This window comes from Daldinia caldariorum (assembly GCF_022478825.1).
Source record: "Daldinia caldariorum strain CBS 122874 unplaced genomic scaffold F4812scaffold_2, whole genome shotgun sequence".
Lineage (NCBI taxonomy): Eukaryota > Fungi > Ascomycota > Sordariomycetes > Xylariales > Hypoxylaceae > Daldinia > Daldinia caldariorum.
This window is the reverse complement of record NW_025953038.1, coordinates 3,119,542-3,145,080: the sequence shown is the minus strand read 5'-3', so window position 1 is coordinate 3,145,080 and position 25,539 is coordinate 3,119,542. Positions and strand designations below refer to the sequence as shown.

Here is a 25,539-nt window from a genome sequence, read left to right as displayed (position 1 = left end):
AGTCCCCTAATAGAATAAATATCCCTGAACCCTTTTCCCCTTCCATACTATATGTATTCTACCACCTGATGATGAATCGCGCAACGAGTTAGTCGCCGTTGACGATAATCTTCAAGCGACGGGACTGGAGGCTCCTCCGTCCTCGTATGTCCCTTCGGGCCATCTATTCTCGGCGGAAAATTGCGGATGGTGTGCTGCCACCAGATGTTTCCGTCTTAACACGGTTCTCTCTTGCCACTCTGACCAAGACGTGCAGTCCGAACACCTTCTGCCCTCTGCTGCTGGTATAGGCTGTACACTTGAGAGTCTGTGCTTCCAAACCTGCTGATGTCGGAAAGGCTAACAGTGGCCGTGATGTCGAGCCGTGTGGGCAGTGTCGCGAATAACAGCTCGGGCGAGTCATGTGCGCATAGAGCCAGCAAGACTATGGTGAACAATGTGTTTGAGAACATCGCGGTGGAGCTAAGGAGGAAGGGTGTTCCGGTATAGTTGCATCCTGCGGTTCGTCAAGACTCCCATGATAAATATAGCTCAGACGGCTTCAGAGGCGATCATGCGTAAAAAAGTATAAGGGCCTAGACGATACAGAGAGGCTCTAGACACCGTGAGAGGCGTGAGTTGTCATGGTGAATAGGCAGTGAATAAGAGCCAAGAAGGATGTTGGCAGAGTCTGGGGAGGCCGTTAATGTATAGACAATTGTGATGGCGATAAATAGTGTTAAAGGTGTGCTGGCAACGATGTTTTTGGATCACGACTACTTCATCCAGAGTGCCTGTTCAAGTTGGTTGAATAAAGGATGTGTAGTAGTGGTGGTCTTCCTTCTTTCATTTCCTTGTTGGTCAAAGTATTAGAAAGCCGGTCACTCATTGTCTTTCCAGGACCTTGTTGTCCTATCCACACGCCCGGTCTCTCTTGAATCTACTGCGTCGACGTCCGTCCTCAAGAGAGATATGTTGTAGCTTTGACACTATCCCACCAGCATCTTTTTGGAGGGGTTTCGTCTCCGTCCGTCCAAGAGATACCTTGGACAATACTTGGTCATCCACCTATGTACCAGAGTCTCAAGCAATGCCAGCTCCTCCGGCTTCAACACTGTTCCAAGCTCGGCGGCTCCGAGAACTACCAGAGCAGCTTTTTGGGATGGGAGCTAGTCGATAAGTCAGACCGTGTTTTGTGTCTGGACTGCCCTGTCCGGGGTGGTGATCAAAGCAATAGATGTGATCGTCCCGTGAGAAAATAGGGTGAATAATAATAACGGTAGAGTGTTGTGTTGTTCAGCTGCTCCCGTCAACCATGCTTTCGGCATGGAGACTATCCCAGTGTGGACATGGTAGCATCTTTTGGCTGGCCCGGTATGTTGTTCGGACGAGTTGATTGTCCACAGCCACATGGGAACGCGACAGGCTAGGTCGGCATTCATGATAGCAAGGCAGTCTCTAATAACCAGCCTTTATCTATCGCAACAATACAAGTGGTGTTAATAGTTAGACCGGGGAGAGTAATGGAAATTGTCGTATAACAACAGGATATGGTCGTTGAGTTGTATGGTTTCTTCGGGAGAACCAGAACCCGAACGTCTCGAAAGCCTAAAATGACGGGAATTAGAACAACTTCTCTAACTAACTAGGAACTTAGACACAAGATGTGTAAGAGGAGTTTCACATACTGAGTTTTTTTTGTGGCATCAACCGTCCATATGGTTGGGAGAAACTAAAGGGATGTTGTATGAGAGATACTCTGGGAGAAGAATAATGCAATCGACGTTTCGGATTGAGGTGATAGGAGGGTCATCTGCGGCTATCCAGTGAAAAGAATGAAGGTTAGCCATTGGTTATCCACGTTGTTAGGTTAAGGTCGTCAATAAAGGGTAAAGATGAAAAGTGAAATACGTACGGGATATAGGTATTCCCTTGGTCTTCCATTGGCTACTTCATGTCTTCCGAAAGACCGGATAAGATGGGTGGCCAGATAGGACAATAGAGTGCTTAGTACAATAGCCGTCGTTGAAGGCAAAATATTTTCCTCTTGCATTGGAAGGCGAGAAGGGCGTCAATTGTGGTGAGTTACTGAGTATCTCAGAGGCTTTTAATACAGAGCCATAACTAACCGGAGCTTGTATCTTTCGAGCTCTGCTGTTTGCCATTGGACCGGTTTGAGAACTTACACCAATGCAACTTGAATGGTTGGAGACAGGGCGTAATAGATAATATAAGAGACCGCCGGAGACGAGTAGGCTTGCGGCCACATGTCCTCTCAATCACTAAAACAGATTTTCAAGTCAGTATATGTCTTAGATTAACTGGGTACCTAGGTAGGTATTAATTGTGAGTTCATAATTAGGGGATTACTTACGCCTCTCCGATCGCAGCTTCTCGAGAACGTATCTCGAGACACCCGCCGTTCCGCGTGGCCCATCTGGGCCGCCACGGCGTTCCAGTCGACCGACTGGAGAAGGGACCTATCCGCGTGCCTTAGCACGGCTACCATCAGTTCTATCTGCCGCCTCGTTAGGCGTTTGCCGTTCAGGAGAACGTATGCCCTTTCTCCAGGCATGTTGGTCAATGTTGTTGAACTTTGATCTGCCGTACTTTATACATAATTATGTTGATATAGTGCACAACACCCTGTAGTTTGTAGTTGATTTAATGGCAAGATAGATGTCATGTGGCTATACTGTCGCGCAAGGTTGAAGTTAGTTGCAGATCTCAACGGCAGACAAATGGGGGGATAGAGAACGATAAAACATCAACTAGAGGAACAAGTCTTACTTACCAAGGTATTCCCCATCTCAGGCTTTTGCGGCAAGATACCTGAGGCATTCCGTAAGAGTTGGAGGAATGGAAGGTGTGATCTGTTTCACCAAGACGGTAAACTTGAAGAGTTGCCAGGGGCTTCTGTTGTTTATTAGTATTGACATAACGCCGACACATTATAGACATACAAAACATATCAGTAGTAGGCTTACTATTTGAATAATGTAGTTAGTTATATAGTTAACTACTTTTATTTTGTTTAGGTTGTGTCGCCGTTGACTTGTGCTGCCATCAGGTTATGCTTTTGAGAATTTAGGGATGTTGCCGTTGTGTTGTATGGCAGAAGGCAAATTGGTTTAGAATAATTGTTAATTGAATAGGTTGTTGGATGACGGGAAAAAAAAAAGAAGAACGGAAGGAAATTTTTCTTGTGCGGGAGGGAGGGCAGGTATTTATACCCGTCTGACGACCGTCAGTAAGGCGGTAACTAAGGCGGTGATAGCAAAATTTTCGTATTTGCCGACTTACTGTTTGTTTGTTACCATAACTACAGAGATAAGCAGGTTGGCAACTGCCAGTTCCAACCTGTTTGCTTATCTTGTTGCCTCAGTTTCGTACAGTACATAGTTCTAAGGCGTCTTTTCCAAACTACTGCAGAAGGTGCATTTGCTTGTTGCCTGATAAGTACAAAACATACGGTACGGCCATCTCCTTTCTTTCCAAGGTACCTACATGATTCCTCTCGCCGTTTCCTAAAGTGTTATACAGAATAGATCCAAGTACATTGTAACTAGATTAGCAAGTTGCCTAAAGGGGTTAATAGATGCTTAAGATACCTACCAGATACCTGGCATTAGTAGATGTGATTTAAACAAGGAGAGAGCTACGTTTGGTGTCACCTAGGAATACGTCCAAGTCTATCCCGTCCAGGTCTATGGTCGTTCAACCAGAAAGAGCGTAGAGTTGCTTTACGGGCACTTGTTTAACCAAAACAAACTACGTAGTATCGTCTGAGAATCCGCTTAGCGAGGGTAGTTACCAAGGGGTTGATACTATTCCTCTGAACCTAACCGTGCTTCCGAATAGTCAGGAGGTGATAAAGATATCCTTTGAGGCTAGGTACATACCACACTCTATGTAAGGTTGATAAATGGCCCCTTACCTGGGCTGGTGGTGATGATGACAGTGACGTCTACGTCTATTACGATTATAACTAGGTGCATAGGTAGCTATAGAAGCTTACCTATGCCGCGTTTAGGCGAATTTAGGCGAAACCATAGCTCTGTCTCCCTTGAAGGGGGTACTCAAGGCGCCTAACATAAGAGATCCTCCACTACCTGTCTGCCTATAGCCTTCCGCCCCCACCTGCTTATAGCATTACTCTATTCAGTGGTCGCCGGGTCTGTATAGCCGGCTTTGATTAGAGAAAAACTCCGGGCATAGCTATATACCTATATACGATGTTGATTCAGCAGCCCCTATTCCTAGACGGTACCTATAGTTTAAGTAAAATCGCATACTAACTGGATTAAGGTGGTTCAAACCTAGTAGGCTTTGGACCTACTTGCAGTGTTTTCTTGAGACAAAGTCCTCAGGTAGGTATGTCTAAATATTAGCCATTACACCATAGGGGGCTATCTTGGAAGGTAAAGGATCCGTAAACGTCACCGTGGTACTATCTGCTAGACCTTTATACTATGGCGAAACTTAACATGAATAATGAATAGTGTGCTACTAACAAGTAAAGCGACGGACGTATCTGGTGATATAATTTCCAAAGTGGGAGTGTTGAAAATTACTTAGGTACCGATGTAAACTTTTTTAGACACGTATATGTTGAGGTATCCCGGATATGAGAACTACAATAATCCGCCAACTGTTTTATTTTCTTCTTTGGCGTATTGAGCTACTTTAGAATTCTCTATTATATATTATCATGGGAGTTCTCTATGTGTACAAAGGAATCTGTAGTGCCCCAACCCCTGAGACGAATGTTATGGAGTAGGTATTAACTGAAGTTGCTAACATTTACAATAAAGGGTACCTTCACGCTTCAAAAAGTACTAATTAAGAATTCCTTACGGAAATAAGATACTTTTGTACTCCTTAGTTCTTTTCTATGATAGTTATTATTATTCGACGTGCAGCCTGGCTGAAGATAATTCTCTAACACCTCTTAAGTACCTCCTCATACACCAACAACTGGTTACGTAATCCAGAGTCTATTCTCCGATATGGTCGAAGTTGTGATACAATTCTCACTTGGATTTGGTTCACTTGGGGAGTGCTTTGTGGCTACCTAGGTTGCACCTCTGGAAACACTATTCCCATATCTTCTTAAAATACAACAGGGTTAACCCAGTTATTTAGACGATCATAATAATGGTTATTATCCTAATATTCCACTGCGGCTCGTGACCATTAAATGTGATAAAAAAGAAACATCGTGCTGGGTGATGAACTGGTGTTGTGTTCTTAGAGCTACAACATGTTTCAAAAAATTATTCCTTGATATAAGATAATAAACCTCGGTTACCTACTTAGAGGTTGGATATATTACCTAAGGTACGATTTATCAATATCAATTATCTAAAATCTAAATTATTATCGGGATGCTACCCATTAGCGTACCTTCAGTTGAAACAATTCAAGGAGGTATTTATCGTGAGACTTGTGTAACAAGAAGAGTCTCTTAGGGATATTGGATGAAGTTGTAATTACAACGTGCCCGGCGTACTTGCATGTTCATTTTATATTTAGTTAAGTCGTAGATTTTATTGCCCCTACCCAAACTTTGATAAAGATACATGCGAATTACATTAGGTAGATCACAGGTGCCTTCCAAGTTAGTACAGGGAGTACGCCATATTGTTCACTACCTTAGGTAGGTATCTGGGAAAGGTACCTCGTCATGTCGTGTAATGCAGGAAGGTGGGCCACGCTTTCGGAGACTGGGGGGCAAGTCAGGCAGTTTGGGGGTAAGTGGCCCACGCTAACAGGCAAGAACGGCTAGGTTACGTTAAGTTACGTTAGGTACCTACCACAGGTACCTGTCACACTTAATTCCAAAGGGGTTTTCGGGAAGCGGCAAGCGCTATGGTTGGCTCGTTTTGTTTCACAGGGCTCCTCCAATTTCCAAAACGGCGCGAGGCTTTGGCCAAATTCATCTTGTTAACGAATTCCTAATAATTTCTAATATAATCTTTCCCACTCCAGAGGGTACGATCTACACCCCATGATACATTGCTGCTTTTTTTCTTTTCTTTTTGCAATGATTCCTAGATCTATGTCTCCTCTAAATATTTTACACGAGATATTGTCACCGACGAATCTTGTTACTATCCCAAATAAGTGTTGCGTCAGTGTTTGTTCACGTCGAGATCTATCGCGGTAGAGATTGCCGTCATCGTCAAACGATCCCCCATCTATCCATGAGCTTCTTACTTGCCCCCCCATTTTCTCGGGCTGGATTCTACTTACCTTGCCTGGGCACATTTTGATAGAAAAACTGGTTAGATGCAGAGATAGCTCTCCGTTCTTGCTACTGGGTTTGTCTTATTTCCACAATTGTGAGCTATCTAAGCAAGCACCATGTCTCGTTCTAATCGGCCTTTGGGCCATTATGACTTTCCACCTCGTAATCCATCTACGAACGATCAACTTCGTCGCCCTAGAGGTAATTCAAGACGTCACGAGATTGAACCGTTGAGAAGTATTCCTGTACAAGTCGATTCAAGTTCCGACGACGACGACATACCCGTCACGAAACCGAGCCGTGCTGCCCAGCACTCACGTTCAATGAGCCATCCGTTTCCCTCGCTGTTTTCTAGCAAGAAAAAGAAGAATGCTCGACCCGAAGATGAATCCGGAACCGGTGACTTCGCTGCTGACATTGGCTCTATTGGCCCTAAACCCATACCGCAGCAGAATATGGCTCCTAGGATGATACAGCGTGGGCCAGCAGATTTCGCGACGGGCAATTGTATGACGTGCGCTAGTTTGGTTAGATGGCCCAAAGAGCTTTATACATTTAGGTGCACCATCTGCTTGACCATAAACGACATTAGGCCATACGATTCTGCTGCTGGCCACACGGGTACACCATCCGGCATTAGTGGTGCCTCACCACCAAATGAGACTGAGTTCGGCTCCTCGCGACGACCTTCCCAATCTCGTACATCTCGTACGTTCTGCTGTTATATTCCAGGACCATGAATCTTTACTTACCCTCTCATTCTCGCAGAACATCATATATCGCTCGATCGTACCAAGCATATCATCAAGCAATGTTTGCATTCATCCTTAGAGTCATATATATCAGCGCAATCACATCCAGAGCGCACCCAGTTTCCGCCAGAACAATTCTTATCGCATTCACCCAACGAAAATTCCGCCAATATCGACTCTTCACGTAAGCAAGATGGTTTGCCCGCTTCAAGTAATTGTCCGCCCAGTCATGCCTATAATGCCGTGTTCGATGACTTTGCCGATCTCAACCTTGAGCCAAATCCATTGAACCGTAACGTATCTATGCCAAGGTCATACTCGACGTCGTATCCCGACGTTAGAAGCTCAACTTTTCCTGTGACTAATGACGCCGGTAAAGATCGAGATGTCACTGTTTCGGAGTTGGAGCCTAAGATGATTTTCAAGAAGTTGGAGGAATACTTAGTATCGTGTTTTAGTTCTCATCTATGTATCAACAATTCATTTCCTACACGGCACATGAGTGCTAGCTCTAAACTCCCTAGCGAAGTTGTTAAACAGCAGGTTCCTGAGACCAAGAAGGAATCAGTTCGTGATGATACACCGATATCAGAACTCGATCCTAAACTTCTCCTCTTAGGCGATTTCGCGGAGAATGGCACATGGTGGACTGGTGGCCAAGAGGAGGTCCAACCTTCGAAGATCCCACCCCGACGGAAAAGCGATGTGCCTTCCATTGTATCTTCTAGGTCTCCCCGAATCGATTGGGCCGCAGTCAGTGAATGGTACCGTGTGGTAGTCAATGCAGCCCAGCTTTGGCCGGAAGTCTACGCGGAGATGGTTCGACTTGGTCCGCATCGGGCGCTACCGGATGCAAAGCTCTCACAGTTCGAAGCACTCGTTATCTCAGCTCAAGAGCATCTACAGCAGGTCCTATTAAAGTGCACAGAAAGTCTCCTGAAGCGCCCAGGGCGATTAATGAAAGAGCCTCAGGATGTTCGCTTCTTGCTCTTGATGTTAGTCAACCCTCTTTTTATTTCGGGGTTCAAATCATACAGCGGCCAGTACCAGAATCTTGGTAAGGAAAGAGAAAAGAGAGCAGCTATCGGGCAGGATGTAATAGAATCCCAGACCAAGACTTCTGAAAGATACTCCGGGATTATCAAGCGGATTTTTGGCTTATTGGCGAACTCGTCTGAGCCGTGCCATCAACACTTGATTACCTGGCTCTCCAGAGTACCCGAGCACCTTTTTCTGCAAACGAAGGACCTGATCAGTGGTTTCATGGCCTATAGGTTAAATCGACAAAGCCAGAAGAAAGTCGAGCCGCGGATCGACATGACGGGTGGCTTAATTCCGCAAATGTCTAATTCTCGCTCTAGTAATACAGCAGCGTCTCTTCACGCTGCTCTGGAATCCTCCAAGTCCAAGAAGCGGAAACAACCTGTCGAACCAGTTCGCGCGGCGTACACAGATGACTGGCAAGTTAAAGCTGCCGCAAGGGTCATGGCTCTTATATATGCAGCCAATAACTTGACACACGTCCGTCGTGTTGACAAATCCGGCGGGCGTAGCCATGGCCATCTATTACCGATAAGTGATTTTTACAGCTCGTTGGTTGACGGCTTGGACTTCAAAGCCGATTTTGAGCTATGGGAATCAAAAAGAGGCCGTTTTACCTTCTGTCAATATCCATTCTTTCTCAGCATCTGGGCGAAGATACAAATATTGGAGTTTGATGCCAAACGGCAAATGGCTGGAAAGGCCAGAGAAGCTTTCTTTGACAGTATTCTAACGCACAAGAACTACGCGCAATACCTTATGCTAAATATCCGCCGAGAATGCCTCGTGGAAGACAGTCTCAAGCAAGTGAGCGAAGTTGTGGGTAGTGGGGGAGAGGAAATCAAAAAAGGGTTACGCATCGAATTCAAAGGAGAGGAGGGCATCGACGGGGGAGGTCTTCGGAAGGAATGGTTCTTGCTTCTCGTGAGAGAGGTGTTCAACCCAGATCATGGTTAGCGTCCCTCTTTCTCGTTCCATCCCCAGAACTGTTTCTAATGTGTTTATTACAGGACTATTTGTTTACGATGAAGACTCCAATTTCTGTTACTTCAATCCGAATACTTTTGAGACATCCGATCAATACTTCCTTGTCGGAGTAGTACTTGGATTGGCCATCTACAACTCGACTATATTAGATGTCGCATTTCCACCCTTTGCGTTCCGAAAGCTGCTCGCCTCTGCTCCTCCTCCTACCCCTGGGACACCCGCACACTCTCGCCCATCGATGAGCTACACCCTGGATGATTTAGCCGAATTTCGTCCAGTCCTCGCAAGGGGTCTACGGCAGCTACTAGACTACGAAGGGGATGTACAGTCGACATTTTGTCTAGACTTTGTGGTTGAGATCGAGAAATATGGCACGAGAGTTCGGGTGCCTCTTTGCCCAGGGGGCGAATCGAAAATGGTGACGAACGCAAACCGGCGGGAGTATGTCGACCTCTATGTCAGATATCTACTTGATACTTCGGTTAGCCGGCAATTTGAGCCTTTCAAGAGGGGTTTTTTCACTGTCTGTGCTGGTAATGCGCTGACGCTTTTCAAACCGGAGGAGATTGAACTACTTATCCGCGGTTCAGATGAACCGCTGAACATTACTGCCTTGCAAGGAGCTGCGGAATATACAAACTGGCCAGGACCACCCGACCGATATCCCACAATACGGTGGTTCTGGGATACGTTTGAGAGAGCTTCGATTACGGATCAACGTAGGCTGCTATCTTTTATAACAGGCAGTGACCGTATCCCTGCTATGGGTGCGGCATCTCTAGTAATCAAGATCAATTGCTTGGGTGATGACGAGGGGCGCTTCCCCTCTGCAAGGACATGCTTTAATGTCTTGGGGTTATACCGCTATACGTCTCGTCAAAGACTGGAAACATCTCTGTGGCGAGCAGTCAATGAGAGCGAGGGATTCGGACTCAAGTAATAGTGAAGGACATTTCACGAGCTCATGACAGCATTTCAGCGGCGTTTATGGATTCACGGAGCTCAGCGAAAATCGGCGTACTAAAATATCCTATAAGCGGACGAGGCTTGACAAAACCATATGCTACCAGTATTGTACTTGGATGGCGGGACTTCTCAGGACAAGAGGGGATCTGTAATTAAAGGGACGTTCACTGATTATACCCAGCTAGCTGTATCGTTACTGTACATGGCTACCATAGCGGATGATAAATCGAGCTTTACCTAGTAGATAATGCATTACCTACGGGCTTAAAGTACTCGGGTGCTAGTAGGAACATGTTTATCAAATCATATACGAAGAAATTCTACCAAAGCCCCATTGTATCTAGAGCCGATCGGTTACGGATGTAAGATACGCATTTACTAATATGGTACTCGTGATGTCACCAGGTGCTCAGTGTGTTACTAAAATGTCTGATATGGCACGGAATTAAACCAACAACGGCGTTTCCTAAGAATATGACTAACTAGTGAGCTTATTCCTGATTACATACGGACAAGTCGATGTCACAGGGACTTTCAGGGGTAGAAGACAGACAGGTACATATGATATCAGCTAAAGTACCATGCATGACTTACAATCACCACCATATTTAGCAATGCACCGATTGCATCACTATCAAGACGCTATTTCAAGAAAAGGGAACGAAGAAAAAGAGGCTCTCGGGGATTTTAATGCTGACATAGACCCACAGATATATACCTTGTATGTATGCCATGCCATGCCATGCCCGGCTTCCATACGGCCCTGTACACTCACTCACTATATGCCATTATCAGGTAGACAGACGGTGCTGCTGACAAAAACACTTCCCTGTCCAAGTGCGGCACTGCATGAGCAAGCAGGATCTTCTTCTCCCTGCGCACACGAACGATCGGACTTGACGACCAAGTTATGCTTGTTACTTATTAACAAAGTACCTACCGTGGGACTGGGCTGGGGGGTCTTTGGTTCCGAGCCCCCGCGGCAGCAGCAGGAGCATGAGGCATGGGATGCGCGTCAGCCACTTTGGATCGGGATCTTCGCAAGTATCCAATCGCAGGCGGTCTGGTTTACGAAAAAGGCAAAAGACAAAAAGACAAAACCGTGGGACGGAGCTCGGGGCTGACAAATACGTTCAGGGATAAATGATATGGGAAAATGGCTTTATTGGGCATTGGACAAGGGGTTTAGGTAGGTAGGTAGAGATAGGTAGAGATAGGTAGGTACCTACCTTAGATAGGTGCATGGGAATTTGCGATTTTTTGAGGCGATAGGCGAGGGCGATCTCGTGAGATTGTTACTGATGAGTGTTGAGTTTAAGTTTATTAAGGGTTTTGGTTACCGGGCAAATTATGTCTAGATAGAGAATAGAATCACATCTGGTATTGAGGCAGTTTGTAATTGCGTCGCTTAGGATGAGAAGTTTAGCAGGGGTATCTGGGCATGGATTGGAAGTTGTTGTCAAATGACTGACTGTAAGTTCAACGGAAAAGGCGACGATATGCTAAGTAAGGATATTGATACATCTAGGTTGTAGTTATTTCCATGGGATTCTTTTTTCAATGCTACAATATATTAATTATGGTATGAGTCCTGTTTGTCATGCACATATAATATTAATATTGGAATGCTATCTGCTTTGACATCGACGATGTGTATAGGTAAATGCTCCTCTCATTGGTTAATAGTATAGCTTCGCCGCTCACACATTGTGCAATTTTATACTCCGGCAATTGTGTCAAGTCTATACGCTCACCTAGGACTAGATACTTTTCTTTGTTTTTGTAGTGATTGGCTTTTGAAAGATAGCTCGCATACTTCTTTCAGGGTAGACTTAACTACAAGGAATAGAAGTAAATACCGCACCTTTTCTGTTCTGTTCCGTTCCGGACTTTGGTTTAGCTCTTCTCGCGGAATTCATCAGGGAGTATAACCAACAAACAACAATTCGTCATTGAATCATGTAAATAGATGTAAATAATGTAATGCGGACCGTATCATACATACTTGCACCTAGAAGCTCGTGATTGAAAAAAAAGGGTTTCAACTTTCTTAGCGCCATTGGCTCCGGATGCCGGAGCCGGGACCCACGAAATTACCGAAGTCAGAAGTTCTAGATGGAGTCAAGTTTCCACCGGAAAGTTGGGACGTGGCCTGGGCAATGGCGCCATGTAATGTATAGCGCGGATAACTGGCGCGAAGAGAGGTCTTGCTACATAGTACGACTTGTCTAGGCCTAGTCGACAGCCTTGGGTGCCCCTCTTGGAGGTGCTGTGTTGCCGTAGGGAGCAAAGCAAGGTTAGAAACCAATGATCGGGCCTATTTTCCCAGCCTTGTGTGGCGTTGCCACCGTCCAGTCATGTCTTCACTAGAATAATAATAATAAGCTTGATTAGCAAGAGGATGCTGGTAAGATTTTTTTGGTACTTGTTATGCTTACTGCTGCTATCTATGGCTTGCGTATGCTTTATTGGCACGTTTAGCCCTTACCCATCCACATTGGTTGGTTGGATCAGGGAGTTGGCCAGCCAGGTGGAAGGTTTTTTTTTTATGTTCATTTTGTCACGCACATGCGATGTCGGATACAGCGCATTATCAGGTTGAGATAGATGTTTTTGACTCACGGGTCACACGATGAGGGTGTGACGATCAGTAGGGGAAGTTTTGATGGTGAGCATTGATAGCTATTTATCAGCATTCGCATACCGCATACCGTGTTCCCAACTTTCCTATGTAGAGCTCGTATGGGGGGTTCGTACGGGGCTATTACGGAGTAGCTCTGCTCTCAAAACTCCGGTACCTGGCGGGTTTTTAAAACGCATGTTAATGGGGGACCCTGAAGGCAACATCGAACTAGTAGGGTCGATATCTTTGCCCGCATGTGGAATGTGTAAGCTGAGCCGCCGAACGCCGTAAACAATAGTTTCGCCATCCATCTATTTTCTCATTTCTCATCACAAGCTTCGGACCAACGCAACTATTCTATTTTGAATTTGATTTTGTTCATTCAGTACCACAATATTGGTAGCCATTAGAATTGCGACGAAACTATTTTTGAGCCTCTTGTCTTAGCTAATTCGGCTATGCTTCTCAAGAGCCGAGCTTATGTCGGATAGAATCGTGAATTGCATCCCGTCCATTGGCCGAGAACCCGTTTGACATTCGTGCCATTTTCGTTCGACACAGTGAAAAAAGACGTTTCTCGGCAATGAAGTATGAAGTAGTGACTTTGGATATACATGAATGTCGGAGCTCGTTTTTTTGAAACTCTTGGGAGCATTTTTAGGACCCTGTTTAAGACTTCAGCTTCGAAAAATATAATAATAATCTCTTTCAATTATAGGTTTTGAGCTATTTTTTTTTCTCACGGGATAATGCATTTATTGATTCTTGGGGGGGGGGGGGGGGGGGTTGATAACTGACAAGCCCAAGGAGCTAAACTGGATTCTCGAGTAAGGTCTACCTACCTATGTGATGTCAACGGAACTCAAGTACATTGTTCTAAGGAGCTCTCCGGAGTTACAAGTGCTGTACATGTTACCTAGCTGGGTGGGTTTTGTCCGTCATACTCGTTTCGTATAAGTCCCCTATAAGAGAGATAGAAGGTAGACTGATATCGAGCAACGAAGATCATAGAAAGTAAGAGGATGGAAGACAGCATTGTCAATTTTTGCAATCGCTTGATTATTGCGATATTGACTGATATATGATAGAGGGTCTTTATCTTGTGATTGCATGATGCTTCTCGTTTGATTTTTTATAAGTCAGCTCATATGTCTCTCGCCATATATAAGTTAACGCATCATGTTATCATGTTCTGTAGAAACATTCGATATTAGACGTGATTATGTTATTAGATGTTATTAGCGTACTATATACTATGTACATAATAGGTGTGTTGAGAAATAGACATGGCGGAGTGATGCGGATGTAACTGTTAAGTACAGTTTAGTAGGGAGTACAGTAGGAATTCCCCGAAGAAGGTTGCTTTTTTTTACCCCTCTATGGGAAAAAACAACAGGAACATGGGAAACTACCTAGGTACTTATAGGACCTATAGAGGTAGAGGGGAGGGGGGCCAAGTCTATGGGAAAGCTATGGAAGTAAACCGTAGTAGCTTCATGGGCTGCAGCAGTGGGAGGGATTTGGACACCCCACTTACCTAAGGTACCCACTTGCTGCATCATATTTTTTTTTCTGGGTAAGGTCTCGTCCCTCAACCAATTTTATTTATGTCGCTCATATGCCATCATAAATAGAGACCCCTCCATACCTATCCCTCCTTCCACTCAACAACAACCAACAGCCAACAATAACATATTTAATCTAGTCCGTCCTACCTCCTTTCAATCCAATTTCTCTTGAAAAGTTATTTTTTCTAACCAGTTTCTATAGTTCTCATCTAAACCCAGCAAAAAATACAACGTTTAAACTCTTCTCAATCCCATAATTCAGGTAAGAGCTCTTTTAAGCTTCCCCTCCCCGCCAAACAGCTCACTTTCATTACCCCGCCATTCGCTTGTTACATGGGTTGTCGTAACGTCGACGTGCTTTTGTCTTCCGCCCCGCCTATTTCGAATCACTTGGCTTTGTTAGAGGGTATCGGAAGCTCCTTTCTGAAACGATAGGATCCAAGACGAGAGTTTCCTTTTTTTACAAAAAGGAGGGAAATTTGTTTGTGTGCCACGAACACAATAGCAAGCAATTCTTATATCATTGGCTCGGACGGTCGCGATTCATTGAGCTGAATGAATTGAAATACCTCGTCTTGCGGCTATTTATCTAAATCCTATCTCCCTCCATTCCTCTTTATATATATTATTATATTCCCTACACTTTCTTCCTACATTCCAAAACTTCCAAAACTTCAACTAACATCGTCGTCCCCGCAGACTTAGTGAAAATGGTTGTCAAGGTCGGCATCAACGGATTTGGCCGTATCGGCCGTATCGTCCTACGAAATGCCGTTGAGCACGAAGATATCGAGGTCGTTGCCGTTAATGATCCCTTCATCGAGACTCACTACGCTGAGTACATGCTGAAGTACGACTCCACACACGGTCTCTTCAAGGGAACCGTCACCTACGAGGACGATGGTCTCGTTATAAACGGCAAGAAGGTCAAGTTCTACCAGGAGCGTGACCCCGCCAACATTCCCTGGAAGGAGACTGGCGCCGAGTACATCGTCGAGTCCACCGGTGTCTTCACCACCACTGATAAGGCCAAGGCTCACTTGAAGGGCGGTGCCAAGAAGGTCATCATCTCGGCCCCCTCTGCCGATGCCCCTATGTACGTCATGGGTGTGAACGAGAAGACCTACAACGGCTCTGCCGATGTCATCTCCAACGCCTCTTGCACCACCAACTGCCTTGCCCCCCTCGCCAAGGTCATCCACGACAAGTACAACATCATTGAGGGTCTCATGACCACTGTACACTCCTACACTGCTACCCAGAAGACCGTCGATGGTCCCTCTAACAAGGACTGGCGAGGTGGTCGTACCGCTGCTCAGAACATCATTCCCAGCAGCACTGGTGCCGCCAAGGCTGTCGGTAAGGTTATCCCCGACCTTAACGGCAAGCTTACCGGTATGGCCATGCGTGTCCCTACCGCCAACGTCTCCGTAGTCGACTTGACTGCCCGTATCGAGAAGGGTGCTACCTACGACGAGATCAAGGCCACCATCAAGGAGGCCGCTGAGGGTCCTCTCAAGGGTAAGTGATGCATTAAATCATCTCATACAGTAACTTGTGTGACCAGTAGCTAATAAACCGTAATAGGCATCCTCAGCTACACCGAAGACGCCGTCGTCTCTTCCGACTTGAACGGCAACCCCAACTCTTCCATCTTCGATGCCAAGGCTGGTATCTCCCTAAACAACAACTTCGTCAAGCTTGTCAGCTGGTATGACAACGAGTGGGGTTACAGCCGACGTGTCGTCGACCTCATTTCCTACGTCGCCAAGGTCGACGCCAGCAAATAATTTTCCCCTATTAAATCTAATGAGTGAGAGCTCTAATGGCGCTGATCAACAAAAACGTGCGGGTTGGGTTTCCGTCCGAAGTTAATGACTGCCAAGGAACATGGCTGGGGCTCTATCGAGAGCAGTACGACATTATTATTATGATTCATCATAGATAAATGAAATAAATGAAACAAAAAAAAATCATCCTTCATATTGAGGTTCTCGATATATTGTGGCTATCAGATTGGTTGCATTGCATGACTAGCAGTATCACATCACATCTTGTCCTATTACTACGTAACTACCGAATCTTCCATTCCTCGGGACACATTAACTTAAAACCCACACATCAATTCGAGCTCTGGTTCGAAGAAGTAGTAACTGTAACTCCGCAAAGTTTCAATGTTGCAACCCGCTTACGCCGATGTATCGTGTCTATGAATACACACATCCCTTATACCTATCATAAACTACTCACCCGGCAGTAATAGTAGTAGTAGTTGTTGTTGTTATAGTAAGTAATGATAATATTAGTAGCTTTGCATGGCCTCTCTCTCTTACTCTCTTGCTCTTTTACTCTTCTCTCGTATTTTTGCCTAAGCTACCGGCTTTTTTTGGTATCCCACATAACGCCACATTCACATGAAAAAAAAGAGGAAAAAAAAAACACAGAATACCCTAAAATCAATCCCGCTCAGTTTCAGCTAATCTCCATAGCATCACCACCAGCCGCCGCCGCCGCCGCGACGGCAGCAGCATCTTGGGCGTTGGCCACGGCGAGGTCGACGGCGCCGTCGTCGCCGATGAGGCGCTTCTCAGACTGGGTGACGAAGGCGACGCTGCGGGCGGGGTCGTAGAAGAGCTTGAAGCTGCGCTGGACGTCGTGGACGGAGACCTGCTTGGCGCGGCGCTTGGCGCAGACGAGCTGGGAGGTGGTGATGAGGTTGCTCGCGTAGCGGAGGCCGGCCTCCTGGCCGATCTTGGTGAGCAGGGCGAGGGCGTCGGCCGACAGGTCGATCTCCTCCTCGGCGGCGCGCAGGGCGAGGATCTGCCGGATCTCGTCCGGCGAGTACGGCTGCGTCTGAATGATGACCACCCGGTCCAGGAAGTCGAGCGGCAGCCCGTGCGGGCTCCGGTAGTCGGTGCCGCGGATCTTGGAGTGCCCGCGGTTGCTGGCCATGATGACAATGGGCGCCAGGTCCACCTCCAGCGCCCGGTTGATGTAGCTGAAGCACTCGATGTCTAGCATGTGCACCTCGTCGATGAAGAGCACGCCCGGAACGATCTCGGCTTTCCCTTCCTCCTTCCACTCGGCCACCTTGGTGTCGATCTGGTCGCGGATCTCGCTGCGGATCTCCCCCGTGTCGCCGCTGAAGAGGGCCAGGAAGCCCTGCGTGCGCGAGTTGATGACGTCGATCTCGTGCAGGGTGACGGTGTGCACGACCTCCTTGCGCTTCTGCAGCTCGCCGTCTGGGCACTGCAGGAACTTGGTGTCGGCGCCCATGGCGTCGTAGTCGCGGCTGCGGGCGTAGCTGCGGCCGAGCTTGGTGATCTTGCCGGAGCCTTTGTCGATAGAGATAATGTCGCCGGCCATGACGCGCTCCTTGGTCATGGCGTCGATCATCTTGGCGCCCATGTCGTAGACGGCCTCCATGTCGGTGGTCTTGATGGTGAGCTTGCCCTGCTTGGCGCCGCCGGTGACGCTGCGGTCGATCTGGATCTCGACGACCTCGCCCTCCATGATCTCGGACTCCTCCTTGATGCGCACACCGATCGACTTGCGGAAGGCCTGCGTGAGGGCCTCCGTCTTGGACATCTCGAGCGAGAAGATCTCGGACGAGGCGAGGGATGTGAAGGGCACGTCGGGGCCGAGGGATTGCGCCATGCCCATCGCGATGGCTGTCTTACCGGTGCTGGACAATTGATTGCGGTCAGCGACGACAGTCCCATGAAGATTTCAAGTTTTGATGGAAGTTATCGCACGATGGCTTAGCTTAGCTTACCTTGGAGGTCCAGCGATGAGGACGGCCCTACCGGCAATCTTCCCTACCTTGATCATCTCCAATATGACGGCGGCCGCCTTCCGAGCCTTCTCCTGGCCGACGAGGCCCTGCGACGCCGAGCGAGGTTCTAGCGTGTCGGCATCTACGCCTAGGCCTCTGATATGCGAATGCGCCGCGATGAGGTTCAGGCCGCGCAGCTCTTTGGTCTCGCCGACGGTTACGACGGGCTGTATGTTTCCACCGGATAGATTGATCAGCTTTCGAAGCTCCATTTTACTCGTTCGTTTATTATCGGTAACAAAAGAAAAAAAGAAAAAGAAAGATTTTTCAATGTTAGGAAGGTTAGTTACTTACAGTAGCCATTTTTAGAGAATTCAGATTTTCAATTCCTCCCCGGTTGTTGAGTGCTTCGAATTTTTAGAACCTCTCTTTGCCTGGCGTTTTCTCTTTGCTAGTTGAAACTCTGAAGCTTTGCTGCAGGTTCAAGTCGCAGCTCTGGAAAATTGAGCGCGTTACATGGGTACACGGCTTATGGTACAGTTAGCGTTATCTTATCGGGTTGTCTTTACAAATTGTGGCTCGTTGACTGATAGCACTAGAGGAAGTACACAAACTGTACTGTAATGTGGCTACATAGGCTGGAAACAGTCTTCCCAGGTGGCTTATCGCAGTGACTTTAAGCTTACAAGGCAACTAAAGGGGTTACGCAGAATTATATAACTGAGACACTATTGATTGGCTGTTGGTACTTAAGAGCTGATAATGCTAAATGCAGTGGAACCTAAGCTGCCTGACAACGGATGCCCTACCCCACTCCACTTATTTTGATCGTATTCCTTCGTCACCGATATTCTATTGAAATAACCTGTATGAACCAGGTATGATAGCTGGGTATGCTTGGCTAAAATCTTACAACTTTAAGAATCGTCCCGTTGGAAAAAAGCAATTCATTCAATTTCAATCATGGACCGGGTTTATATTATGCTTGTTTTTTTGCCACTTTCGCTGGGTTTATCTATCTATCGTGTTTCATCGCGTCGATCTCGCAGTTGCAGCACTAAGCGACTTATACACACCGAATATGGAGAAGAAGTGGCAGAAGCAGTAAAATTACGTGTAAGATTTTAAAATACCATATTCCTTCTCGCCTCTATAAAATTCTCCTATGTCCGGGATAACTGCCGATTTGTTTATTAGGGTCTACTGGTAGACAGACTGGTTGGTTTACATACATCCTTTTCGTGATCCGTTGGACCTATATCCTGCCTGCCTACCTAACCTACTTACCTACCTACCTAATAGATACCTATTCTACATACTTGGCTCGTTTGAGGACTCACCCAACAGAACTTACAACGCATATAAATAGCTAACTGATCGACCCACCCATCGTTCTTTCCCCTTCTTCTCTGTATAAACTTGTCGAGTCGTAAATGCCTGCAGAAGATCAAATGGCAGCTGAATTATCTACGTGCACAAGCCAAGCGCCAATAGCGCTAAAAAATCTAATCACTTTTAACTTTTAACACTGTTACCGCTACCGCTACTGCTACCGCTACTTGTTGGCAGTTGCTGCTGTTTCTGCGGCTACAGGAGTACTTCTGCCCGTACAATACAAATATTTATTTTTTGCGAAAAAAAAAAAATTTAAAAATAACAACCCACCAACTCTTAATTTCTTTCCAACTTTTTTTTTTATTTCTTTTATTACAGACATCCTACCTTCGATTTCTAAGAAGATTCAATCACCCCCTTCATCAGAGACAGTGGCTACTGTTATCCACTAATAAAGGGGTGTTAAGTTTGGGGATAAAGTCTAAAGAATACACACCACCCCCAAGCAGTATTAGGCGTGATTCTACGTTTGCCCGGCTTCTTTCTTTAACACCCCTTTCCATATACAATACGATACCCACTACCAATATACCCCAACTCTGGAGTGAAAAAAAAAAGATAAAAAAATATTAGGTTAAAAGGCATTTTAGTACCTACCTAGGTACTTGGGTAGGTGTCTATTGTGCCTCAACCTATTTTTTTTTTCTATATTGGAGTCTGAAGACTGCTGATTCCAGTTTGCACCTTGGCTTATAGTTGCTTGGTATCTAAGTTCCTCACTTAGAAGAGACAACGTCACCTAGCCTGATTACCTAGGTACCTACTGGAGCAGTCCTCTTCACTTGGAAGGCAATGACAGAGCAGTACATGAAAGGGTTGTCAGGAAGTTGCAGTTCAAATTGCAAGAATTGGGGAAATCGCCAGTTGATGTTGTTTCCTTGGTTAACAAGATAACCAGGTAGCTACAAATAATCTTACATAACCTCGGCTGAGTTATTCATTTTCCTTCTCAATATGTCATACAATACGAGGGTTAGGGTAAGTGGATTTGAAGACGAGCGCCGCCGCCCATACGGTGGTGATTCGTATAAACCATCTGAAGAAAGGCAAACTCCCCGGGATCATTCCCGTGACCTGAGCAAAGAGTTCGACCGGGATAAGGATAGGGACAGGGATCGCAACATGGTTCCAGGTCAGCGCGACTCGGCTGACGCGAAAGATACGCGCAGTCCGCGCAGTATCAGAAGAGATATGGGCAATCCGAAAGACCTCAAAATAGACACAAGGGCTCCCCCTACCGGTCCTAGGCGGACCATGTCCGATGTCTATTCTCCCGCTAGTGGCCCGAATAGCCTTCCGGCCTCGAGTGTCAGGCCAACCCCGACTGAACCCGGTGAGTTTTGACTTCTCTTGATAATCTTCTAAGCTATCGACTAGTCTAACATAGAAAACAGCGGCCATTAGTATTTTAAGAGCAACTGGACAATGTAGTCCAATAGTCGCTCCGAATATCCCAAAACCTAAGGATCCTAAGTTACAAGAAGTTTTTGAAGCCATGTATAAATGGAACGAGACTTCACAAGAGCGCGTGCTTATGATCCTCCGGAGAAATAATTCCTTGCGCGAGGATAATCGCCGCCGAAGTGAGCTTAGCAAAGTAGCTAACAAAGTTAATGATTATGCACCATACTCGGAATTCCAGCGAAGATTCGACGAAAGTCGAAAGTCAGAGCGGGACGAAGTCTCGACGAATCTCACCAAACTCGATCATCGATGTGCTGAAGACTTAGAACGGGCTGTATCTGCTATAACATCTTCTAAGCCACAGGTAGCGGATAATACCTCGCTCCAAGCACTAGAAGCCAGGTTTGCCGAATTCCAAAAGCAAAGTTCCGAGCAGCAAAAGCAAATATCTAGAGCCCATGCCCAGATTGAGACCCTACGTAGTGATAGGGAAATGTCAAGCCAGGCTTTCAATAACCTGGATAAGAACTTCAAGATGTTGAAGTCTGATTTTAATGCTCTCCAGTCCGAAAACTTGCAACTTAAGAAGCAAATTGCGGATCTGGATGCTCTTAAGAAAACTCAAGATGACATGAATCGGCTAAGTAAGGATTTCGGATCCTTTACATCTAGAGTCGATGATGTCGAAGGGAAAGTTGCTACCTTCATGGGAAAAGTTGAAGATCTTGATATGGAAACATATAACGAGATACTTGGGATCTGGATTGATCACGATTTCAAAAGTAAAGTCTTTACGAATGAAAAAGCGATCGTGGCTCTACGTCGAGATTTCAATTCTTTCCAAGAGACAGCCGTGTCTCGTTTTGAGAAGAACGATTCCTCTATTCAAGAAACGCGGAAGCTTGTGGAGGACGTTGAAAGTTCTCGGCCAGCCGCATCGCAAATGGGCAATGAGACACCAATAGACAAGCATGAGCAAAACGTCTTCATTGGAAATAAGCTGGATGAGTTTAAAAAGGTTATCGAGAAGACGGTCACCACTTCAAATGACGTTTGCGCCGATATGGTTGACGAAGTGTCTGCTAGAATGGACAAAGTTGAAGTGGATGTTAAAACCCTTGGACAGTTGCTTCATTCAAAGCATCCGGACATGACGATACAAATCAATAAGCTAAAACAGGCCATGGAAGAGCAGCGCGCCGAGTTGGAGAATCTACAGACCCGTTTAAAACTCCTTGAGAACGAAGGATTTGATCCCAAGATTAATCCACTCATTATAAGATTGGCTCATGTAGAGGAAGATATGCGTCATCTTCAGCAGAGCAATGCTCCTGGGGCAGCGACCGATTCCGATGCTGTTATGAATGCCATCAAATCGGACATGGAGGACGCCAAAAAGAGATTCGAGGCGCTTGAGTTTTCTATCAAGACTCTCGATCATCAATGGGCGAACATCAGCACACGGCAAATGGCAGCTCACATTCTTCAGCATCTCGATAATTACGGACAGCGAAACGAGAGCCGAATCGCTAGCGTCGAAAATGAGGTTAAGAAATTGAGGGACAAACTTGCAATTCTCGAGCACAATCTCACTTTACTAAGGGATCCGAAACATCTTGTAAACATTATAAAAGCTTCACCATTAGGAAAGCGACCAGCTTCTCCAGCATCACCTGCCGAAGACCCAGCGAAGAAAAGAAAGCTGGACACAAAAGGCCAGCACACAGAATCATCTACTACCGAGGCACGCGTAGTTTGATCACCGGCACCAGTTAGCAGCATCATGACTACTACACTGCCGCGAGGACGCATGCGTGAAGGAGTTAAGCCTAAAAATAAGCCACATAGAATGGCATTATGGCTCAGGTCTTTATTTTCCATGTTCACCGTAAGGCGTCTATGTTACGTAAAGCCAACACATACGCCTACGACTCTGATACGTTAGGGGGATCTTACAAAGGATCCCGTTTGTCTAAGTTCTTGCGGTAGATACCTGACGCATCATTCAAATACCCTATCGTTTTGATGCTATTAAGGAAGGGGGCTCGCCAAAGAAAAGCCGGCTAGAGCTTTGGTTGGGTCAGATAATAAGGGGGTCTGCAAAGACCTAGCAATGTGGACATTCATATGTGTAATTGGAAGACTTAGAGCTTCTTCACTTTGTAAATCAGGTCCGAGCCTTACAACTTAGGGGAGAGGGAAATTAATAAAACCGCGAAAGAAAAAAAAATCATAACCCGACTTGGTGTTGTAACTCCAACCTATATGCACTTTTATAAGCAATCCGATGATGGGTGTCCGCCTGCGGCTGCGGGTATATTTCGCGCTCCTTAATGTAGTTCATACTGCCCTGCCCGTATTACCCACGTCTATATGCCTACCTCTAACCTGTCTAACTGATATTTGCTTCGGTGATATGCATTGCCGACCATGTTCGCGTCATGAAAGATTAAGCCCTATGTACCTAGGTAGTAACCCATCCCCACCCCCCCGATCATATATCATAACAGCTTGAGCGAACCGGTGACGCTGTCGACGAGGCTCTTGGGGGCGGGGCCGACGCCCAAGACGGTGAGGCTGCCGGGGTCGATCTGGGTGCGGCCGGCGTCCTGGATGACCTCGGCGGTGAGGCCGAGGCCGCGCGCCTTGGCCCGCAGCTCCCGCAGCTCGCCCTCCGACTTCACCTGCACGGCGATCTTGGCCTGGCCCCGGCGCTCCCAGCGCTGGAGCAGGCGCGCTTCGGGCGAGGACGGGTTGCGCTGCGCGGCGCGCGAGAGCGTCTTGTAGCAGGCGAGGGTCGCGTGGGAGCATTGCGCTGCGATTTTGCCTGTGGTGGGGTGCGTGTTAGTTAGTTGGATGGATATGTGACAATGTGGAATTTGGATAGGAGTAAGGGAACGCACCTTTCGTCATGCCGAGATCTGTTCGTACGACCAGGACTAGCTTGCACTCCTCGTCTGCGGACCCTTCGGCTACGGTTTGTTGCTGCTGGGGAGCCGTCTTGTTCTTGTTCGGCCTGTTCGGCGGCTGGGAGGCCTTGAGCCCGTCCCTGCGGTCGGCGTCCTCGCCGTTGGCCCAGTTGGGGGCGTGGTCGAGGACGGTGTCGTCGTCGATGTCGGACTCCTCGCTCTCGAGGGGGTCGTTGAAGTTGCCCGCGCGCTGGGAGGCCAGGGCCGGCGAGATGAACAGGTACCCGCGCACCGAGTACATGCCCAGCAGGAAGCCGGATATGAAGACCACGACGCTGGTGGAGAGGAGGAGGGAGGTTGGGACGACGGCGGCGGCGGATTTGTCTGCCATTTTGGGGGGTTTTGGGAATATGGGATGAGATGGGATGGTATGGGTTCTCGTTATGGGATAGGAAGAAGATTCTTGGGCGTATCTCTTGTGTCGATATTTGTTACCGATCCATAGGTAAAAGATTGTGCAGTTTTTAGATTGGCTAACTAGGTAGTTAACAGGTAACTAATAAGTTGGATCGGATGAATGATTAAAATTATAGTATGAGGCTGACAAAACTGCAAAGGACCTGCAAGAAGAGCTGGGATCTTGAACCAGAAAAAATGGTTTAAGATCTGACGGTAAAGATGTAATACATAATATATAGGAACCTTATGAAAGCAACCCCACATCAGCCTTGTCTTCCAGGTCTACCCAAGTCTGCCCAGGTACGTACTTGCTAGGTAGGTCTACCGTCCCGGCCGTCTTACCTATGGAAGTGCCTTACAAAGTTGCAACCCATGTTACCCTCTGCCAGCGGCTCTGATTTTCTAGAGCCACACCCTTTTCATTTAATTCTTTTTTTTTCTTGTTTCGGGTTTAAACAAAGGCATTGAACAATTCAAACTTTTTTTTCGAAGATGGAAATCTTCACCGATTTGCCAAGTATACCTAAAGAAGTATAAATGAAAGTTGTCTTGTATATATTATGATCTCGCAACCTGCATAGGTACTATGTAAGAATTGCACGTAGTATCGCCTATCAGATGAGATACATACATATATATATCTCGCTTACTTGAAGTTACGTGTCGTGCATATCGGAGAAGCAGGCGTCAAATTGCTTTTCGATATGGTCTCCCAGTTTCCCTGTTGTACAGTCCCGTAATCGGTTTACGGCCTTAGGTACACGTAGATATGGCAGATAGAGTAGTACCGTAGCACACTGTAGCAGTCGCGTGCATGTCCATGTCATGTCCGAGATAATGATGATGATGCTAGTGGCAGAAATAGCTCCTAGGTACATGTATTATGGTGTTCTGGTGTCCTATCAAATCATTCCGATGCGTACCGGTGGGGGTTTTCCTCAGCTGGTAGTAGGTACTAGTAGTACTGGTACATGTATTTAAAGGTAAGGGGGGGTAGTATACATGTATCGATGCATTACAATACATGCATTTACCACCGGTCAAGCCACATAAAAGCCACATATAATCCTGCCTACATAAATTGATGCGAGAGGGAGAATTAGGTAGGATAAGTACGCCAAAAATACGTAAGTGTTAGTGGTCTTTCCCCGAACGTTATGAACCTTATGTAAAGCAGGAAACGGCCAGCCGCAATACATAAGAATGAGGTAGGTAGGAACGTTTAGCTCTGGGAGGGAAGGGGGGGAAGGTTACTAGGTAAGATCAAACTGGGGGGTTCCATCTTTGCCCGTGAGCCCGCGTTCTCCTACCCCGTTTAACGGTTAGAGGTTAGAGCCATCAATTACCATCCGGTCCCTTCACCATCGCTGAAGACGTGAGCGACCCAAGTAACCCAAGCGCCCTAAAAAACCCCAGGCACAAGCACCCAAA

At 46.6% G+C, this 25,539-nt stretch overlaps 7 protein-coding genes across 7 annotated transcripts; 3 read left to right on the top strand and 4 right to left on the bottom strand.

The window, feature by feature from the left end:
• Positions 1-111: 111 nt before the first annotated feature.
• On the bottom strand, positions 112-452 carry F4812DRAFT_456005 (uncharacterized protein; the record flags this gene model as incomplete). The annotated part of the gene is made up of 2 exons (XM_047936909.1): positions 112-194; positions 245-452. The coding sequence occupies 2 exons, from the start codon at positions 450-452 to the stop codon at positions 112-114; spliced, it is 291 nt and encodes a 96-aa protein (XP_047794217.1).
• A 516-nt stretch (positions 453-968) lies between these two features.
• Positions 969-2,554, bottom strand: F4812DRAFT_456004 (uncharacterized protein; the record flags this gene model as incomplete). Its single annotated transcript, XM_047936908.1, has 2 exons — positions 969-1,148; positions 2,354-2,554. 2 exons carry the CDS (start codon positions 2,552-2,554, stop codon positions 969-971), a joined length of 381 nt encoding a protein of 126 aa, XP_047794216.1.
• A 3,392-nt stretch (positions 2,555-5,946) lies between these two features.
• On the top strand, positions 5,947-10,436 carry F4812DRAFT_415975 (HECT-domain-containing protein). Its single transcript, XM_047933018.1, has 3 exons — positions 5,947-6,937; positions 6,998-8,974; positions 9,033-10,436. The coding sequence occupies exons 1-3, from the start codon at positions 6,346-6,348 to the stop codon at positions 9,947-9,949; spliced, it is 3,486 nt and encodes a 1,161-aa protein (XP_047794215.1). The 5' UTR covers positions 5,947-6,345; the 3' UTR covers positions 9,950-10,436.
• Positions 10,437-14,192: 3,756 nt separating this feature from the next.
• F4812DRAFT_415970 (glyceraldehyde 3 phosphate dehydrogenase) lies at positions 14,193-16,167 on the top strand. Its single transcript, XM_047933017.1, has 4 exons — positions 14,193-14,302; positions 14,369-14,428; positions 14,866-15,687; positions 15,754-16,167. Exons 3-4 carry the CDS (start codon positions 14,877-14,879, stop codon positions 15,954-15,956), a joined length of 1,014 nt encoding a protein of 337 aa, XP_047794214.1. The 5' UTR covers positions 14,193-14,302; positions 14,369-14,428; positions 14,866-14,876; the 3' UTR covers positions 15,957-16,167.
• Positions 16,168-16,532: 365 nt separating this feature from the next.
• Positions 16,533-18,666, bottom strand: F4812DRAFT_198116 (reptin). The gene is made up of 3 exons (XM_047930203.1): positions 18,296-18,666; positions 17,942-18,168; positions 16,533-17,851 (listed from the first exon to the last, which is right to left on the bottom strand). Exons 1-3 carry the CDS (start codon positions 18,302-18,304, stop codon positions 16,639-16,641), a joined length of 1,449 nt encoding a protein of 482 aa, XP_047794213.1. The 5' UTR covers positions 18,305-18,666; the 3' UTR covers positions 16,533-16,638.
• Positions 18,667-19,680: 1,014 nt separating this feature from the next.
• F4812DRAFT_198010 (uncharacterized protein) lies at positions 19,681-22,763 on the top strand. The gene is made up of 2 exons (XM_047930200.1): positions 19,681-20,669; positions 20,731-22,763. The coding sequence occupies exons 1-2, from the start codon at positions 20,291-20,293 to the stop codon at positions 22,497-22,499; spliced, it is 2,148 nt and encodes a 715-aa protein (XP_047794212.1). The 5' UTR covers positions 19,681-20,290; the 3' UTR covers positions 22,500-22,763.
• Positions 22,764-22,870: 107 nt separating this feature from the next.
• F4812DRAFT_197978 (PTH2-domain-containing protein) lies at positions 22,871-24,315 on the bottom strand. The gene is made up of 2 exons (XM_047930198.1): positions 23,644-24,315; positions 22,871-23,567 (listed from the first exon to the last, which is right to left on the bottom strand). Exons 1-2 carry the CDS (start codon positions 24,038-24,040, stop codon positions 23,242-23,244), a joined length of 723 nt encoding a protein of 240 aa, XP_047794211.1. The 5' UTR covers positions 24,041-24,315; the 3' UTR covers positions 22,871-23,241.
• Positions 24,316-25,539: the final 1,224 nt, after the last annotated feature.